This window comes from Lagenorhynchus albirostris, unplaced genomic scaffold, assembly GCF_949774975.1.
Source record: "Lagenorhynchus albirostris unplaced genomic scaffold, mLagAlb1.1 scaffold_466, whole genome shotgun sequence".
Lineage (NCBI taxonomy): Eukaryota > Metazoa > Chordata > Mammalia > Artiodactyla > Delphinidae > Lagenorhynchus > Lagenorhynchus albirostris.
In genome coordinates, this window is record NW_026783556.1 from 1,115 (window position 1) to 6,766 (window position 5,652).

General features: G+C 42.9%; 1 protein-coding gene across 1 annotated transcript; it reads left to right on the forward strand.

The window, feature by feature from the left end:
- Positions 1–3,610: 3,610 nt before the first annotated feature.
- On the forward strand, positions 3,611–4,176 carry LOC132514358 (NADH dehydrogenase [ubiquinone] iron-sulfur protein 4, mitochondrial-like; the record flags this gene model as incomplete). The annotated part of the gene is made up of 1 exon (XM_060138976.1): positions 3,611–4,176. A coding segment is annotated over one exon (544 nt), but the record flags the coding sequence as incomplete, so codon positions are not given.
- Positions 4,177–5,652: the final 1,476 nt, after the last annotated feature.

Genomic DNA, 5,652 nt, shown 5'->3' on the forward strand with positions numbered 1-5,652 from the left:
CTGTACTATAGTTTTGCTAGATGTTACCATTGGGTGAAACTGGGTAAAGGGTACATGAGATCTCTGTATTATATCTTACAACTGTGTGTGAACCTACAATTATCGCAAAATAATAAGTTTAATTTTGAAAAGTGAAAAAAAATGACCATACCCACTGTTGGCAGGGATGTGGAGCAACTGGGATACTCATTCACTGCTGTTAGAAATGAAAAATGGTTCAGCCACTTTGGAATCATTTGCATTTTTAGAATAAAGTTAAACAGACACTTATCATATGACCCTGTAAACCCACTCCTGGGTATATACCCAAGAGAAATGAAAATATATGTTCACAGAAACACTTGTATAAAAATATTAATAAAAGCTTTATTTATATTAGCCCCAAACTGGAAACAGACCAAATAACCATTAATAGGTGAATGGATAAATAAATTATGGTATATCCATAAAATGGGATGCTACTCAACAGTAAAAAGGAATGAATTACTGATACATGCAACAACATAGATGAATCTCAAAAGCGTTATGCTAAGAAGCCACAAAATGGTATAGACTGTCTGTTTTCATTTATATGGTATTCAGGAAAAGGTAAAACTATAGAGATAGAACAGTGGTTGCCATGGGCTGGAAGCGGGGGGAGCGGATTGACTGCAAAGGAGTAGGAGGGGACACATGGAGGCAAAGGAAATGACCTTGACTGTGGTGGTAGTAATTACATGACTATGTTTATCAAAGCTCATCGAATTGGATTCTTAAAATTGACAAATTTTATTATTTGCTCACTAAACCTCAGCAGCACTGATTTAAAAAAATCCTGTGATGGTGAATCTGGAAGAAATCTTAGAGATTGTCTAGTCTAACACACTCATTTTAGAGGATGTGAAAGTGAACAGGGAATTGGACGGGGCAGGGAGTGTCAGGAAAGTCCCAGGCAGGGCATGTAGGGAGGGTGATAAGGGCCCCTATTTGACTGGAGCATTGGGGTGGGGGGAGTGGGACATGGGGGAGGGGGGCTGGGAGACAAGGCAGGTCATATGGGGAAGAGAGAGAGAGTCCAGAACATCAGGGTGCTGTTAGCACTATGACTTCTTTGTGCAAATTAGGCAAAAAAGGAACCCCTCTGGGTAGACCAGTTAGGCAAAAGTCCCCTCCTCTGGGTTGCCCAATTAGGAAATGAGGTGCCCTGTGAGCAGGCTAATCGGAGGTGCCCTGTGAGCAGGCTAATCGGAGGTGCCCTGTGAGCAGGCTAATCGGAGGTGCCCTGTGAGCAGGCTAATCGGAGGTGCCCTGTGAGCAGGCTAATCGGAGGTGCCCTGTGAGCAGGCTAATCAGTGATTGGTGCCGGAACACACAGCTTGGGAAGCAGATGCCACTCCCTCTAGTAACCTCTCAGCCAGATGCCCGCGTGCAGGGCACGGCTGTGAGGCAGGCCTGCTGAATGACTGGTGGTATCACCTGGTCAGGCATCCCTCAGCTGTGACAGCAGTTTTCTCAGCAGTGCATAGTCACCCCATCTACCTATACTCAACTACCGTCCCTCCCCTGGGGTATGGGGTATGGCTGAATCCCTGAACTTGCATTCCAGCTGTTCGTATTCCACGTGTTCCTCCTCACATACATAGCAGGTTAGAGTATTTCTGGTAAATACACAGCGGTGTGTGAACTCTACAAGCCCCCCACCCCACCCCCAGCATTAGTCCCTTATAGAGTCCCTCAGCACTTAGCTAACGTCTGTCCCTCTGGGAGCATAGCAACATTCCTCATCACATGTACCCTACCCTGGGCCTCTTCCCCGACCAGAGCGCTCCTCCTATTGTGTACGCCCTAGCTGTCTCCACCCCCTTCCCCATGACAGACTATAGTTTTACATAAACTATAGTTTTCCCTATAAACTCCCTTCATGGCAGACATTGTATTGTGAAAATCCAGTGTGTAAAATCAATTAGTTTCCCATTCCAATCAGAGGTTATTTATTCTTTTGAAAAAGCAACCAGTGCCTCAGTTTGCTCATCACCACCAACAAATGTCTGAGGAGTCTTTCTCTTTCCTTCTCTCAGATCAGCCCCTTTTCCTGGAGCTGAACCTACTGGCCAAGGGAGGGCTCAGAAGCCCTCACTCTCACCCTGGTCTATACTCCAGGTTCCCTGGACTTGGGAGGGATTCCAGTCTGGCCTCCAGATTTCCCACTCTGCTTTAGCTGCAGTAGGGAGAGAAAATTCAGGACCACAGGCCTGTAGGTAGATGCTCAACAGAACCATGGAAACCAATTTTCCAGGATTCCCCCAGGTGGGCTTTCTAATGACTCATAACAGGCAGGAAGGCCTCACTACAGTCCCAGGCATCAGATAGCCCCTTGCCTTTTTGTGACAGCTGTCTGGGGAGGGGGGTCTTCTCAATGAGGACTGGGCCAGACTCTGCTGTCCGAAGACAAGATCAAAGGTGAATGATCCCCATAGGGCCTACCTAGGGGAATTCATTGATTAATTTAGCAAAGATTAACTGAGTACCTACTATGTGCCAGGCAGTACTCAAGATCAGAACAGACAGCAGTGAAAAGAACATAACAAACAATTCCTGCATTCACGGAGCTTCCATTGCAGTGAGGGAGAGAGAGAGAGGAAATTGATAAACCAATCAGTTTCTGTCAGTTGACAATAAAAGCTATGGGAAAAAATAGATGAGTGTAAGGGAGGGCACTATTTTTCTTAATAGGGTGACCAGAGATGTCTCACCCAGGAGCTGATATTTAAGCACACCCAGAGTCAATTGAAGAAGTGTGCTGAGCCAGTGTCTAAGGGAACAGTATTCCAGGTATAGGAAACAGCGATTGCAAAGACACTGGAATCACAGTCTGCCTGGAATGTTTGAGAAGCAGCCTGAAGGCTAGAGTGTTTGGAATGAAGCAAAGAGAGTGTAATAGTTACTCCCTGTCTAATCCGTCATCAGCTCCTGTGAAGTATATGCCTCTAAAATATATCCCAAATCTGTCCATTTTGTTCTCCCTCTAATGCTATTACCTGAATTTAAGTTTCCATCCTCTCTCCTCCTCCACTTTCACTCCTCCCTTCCATCCATTCTCTATACAACAGCCAGAGTGATCTTAGAGACAAGTTACTTGTAAATTGTATCTTTCTTCATCTTTCATTTCCTCATCTTTCCTCATCATTCATTTCCTCCCTGTAAGAACTGTGTACCCTTTGCAGTATGAATTTTCAGTACCTCCCATTAGAGTAGGCACAGTGTATTTCCTTGTCCTGTTGATGATGGGCTTGGTCCCAATGGAAGGTTAATGGACATGATGCAAGCAATGGCTTTAAGTGAACTTGTGTGTTTTGGCTTGGTCTTTTAAGTATCTACTATCTTCCATGAGGAGAGCATACATTGGTAAACACTGGTCCCAGAAGGAGAAACGTGTGGAGAAGACCTAAAATCAACCATTTGTGTGAACTACTGTTACCCCAGCTGACTTGTAGACTTGGTGAGACACAAAATTAACTGTTGTTGAGAGCCACTGAGATTTGGCGGGGGGGGGAGGGGTGGTTTGTTATGCAGCATTATTGTAGCAATAGCTGACTTATTCACTTGTCATTATATTTAAAATAAAGTCCAGGTCAGTGGCGCTGAGGCAAGCGTTGCTGGGGAGAAGGGCAGCGGCTGTAGCTGCCGTTTCCGTTTCCAAGGTTCCTACCAGGTCGCTGAGCACTTCCACATGGAGGTTGGCACAGGACCAAACTCAAGACACGCAACTCATAACGGTTGATGAAAAATTGGATATTACTGCTTTAACTGGTATTCCAGAAGAGCATATCAAAACTAGAAAAGTCAGGATCTTTGTTCCTGCTCGCAATAACATGCAGTCTGGAGTAAACAACACGAAGAAATGGAAGATGGAGTTTGATACCAGAGAGAGATGGGAAAATCCTTTGATGGGTTGGGCATCAACGGCTGATCCATTGTCCAACATGGTTCTAGCTTTCAGTACTAAAGACGACGCAATTGCCTTTGCAGAAAAAAATGGATGGAGCTATGATGTTGAAGAGAGAAGGGTTCCGAAACCCAAGTCCAAGTCTTACGGCGCAAACTTTTCTTGGAACAAAAGAACAAGAGTATCCACAAAACAGGTTGGCACGGATTATATCTCTGCTTGTCTGTGAATAAAGTCAGCTGTTCAGTATTTATAGTCCGTGTATATTACACCTCAATCTCCTAATAAATTTGACCTTTAAACTACAAAAAAAAAAAAAAAAAGTCCAAACTCTATACCATCGACCAACTGCTGTACATTATCTGGTTCTACCCTGCCCACCTCTCAGGTTTCATCTTGTGCCATCCTCTCTCCCTTACACAAGATGTTTCAGCCATTTCAGCCTTCGTTTAGCTCTTGAATATACTACTGAATGTTACTCCCACCTCAGGCCTTTGAACATGCTATTGCCTCTACCTAGAAATCTCTTTTCCCAGATTTCTACATGATTAGCTCTTTCTTGTTTCTCAAGTCTCTGCTCAAATATCTCCACCTTAGAGTAAGCAGACAATCAAAAGTTGCTCCCAATTGCTCTATTTTCTTATTGTTGACTGCAATTTACTAAAACCTACTGCTTGCTGAAATTACTTTAAAAAATTATGTTGGCTTGTTTATTGCCTCTTTTCCTCCTCTAGTATGTAAAAAATACATGGGAACAGTGACACTGTTACATTCAACTTTTATTCCCAGTGCCTACAACAATGCCCAAGAAAAGTTAGTTCTTTGAAAAGGTTATTAAAATTGATAACCCTCTAGCAACACTGAATAAGAGGAAGAGAGAGCATAAATTATTACCACTATCTGAAATGAAAAAGGGACATCACTATACATCTTAGACACTTAAAAATAAATAATAAGAGGATATTCTGACAAATTTTATACCAATGAATGTAAAAATTTTAAAGAAATAAACAATCATGAAAAAACACAACTTACCAAAATGGACACAAAAGAGACAGAAAATCTGCATGGTACAGAGCTAGTCAAGATTGAATCCACAATTAAACATTTTTTCACCAAGGAAATTACAGGCTCATAAGACTCCACTGTGGAATTCTTCCAAACATTTAAGAAAGAAGTACAAACTCTTCCAGGGAATAGAAAAAAAGAGAACACTTCTCAGTTTGCTTTTTGATGCCAGCATAACTTTGATACCCAAACCTGATAAAGATGTTGCAAATAGAATCCAGTGTTGCATAAAATGGATAATATATCACAACCCAGTTGGATTTATTCCAGGAATACATCTATTGGGATGATCGGATAGTTTTTTTCTTTGCTCTATTAATATTATGAATTATAAAGATTGAATGTTAAACCAACCTTGCATTCCTGGAATAAACCCAAACTCAGAGAAAAGTCAATTCTACATGGCCCCACAGTTTCTCTACTGCCTCTTGGATCCCACTTCCTACCCCTCTCTCCTGGTTCACTCTACTCCAGCCAGATGGTCTCCTGTTGCTCCAGGAACACCCAGGCATATTCCTGCCTCAGAGCCATTGTACACGCTGCTCCTCTGCCTGGAATGCCTTTCTCCCAGACAACGACCTGTCCAACTCCCTCACTTCCTTTTCTCAGAAGCCACCTTCTCAGTGAGGCTTTCCTGACTACACTATCTAAAATGTCTA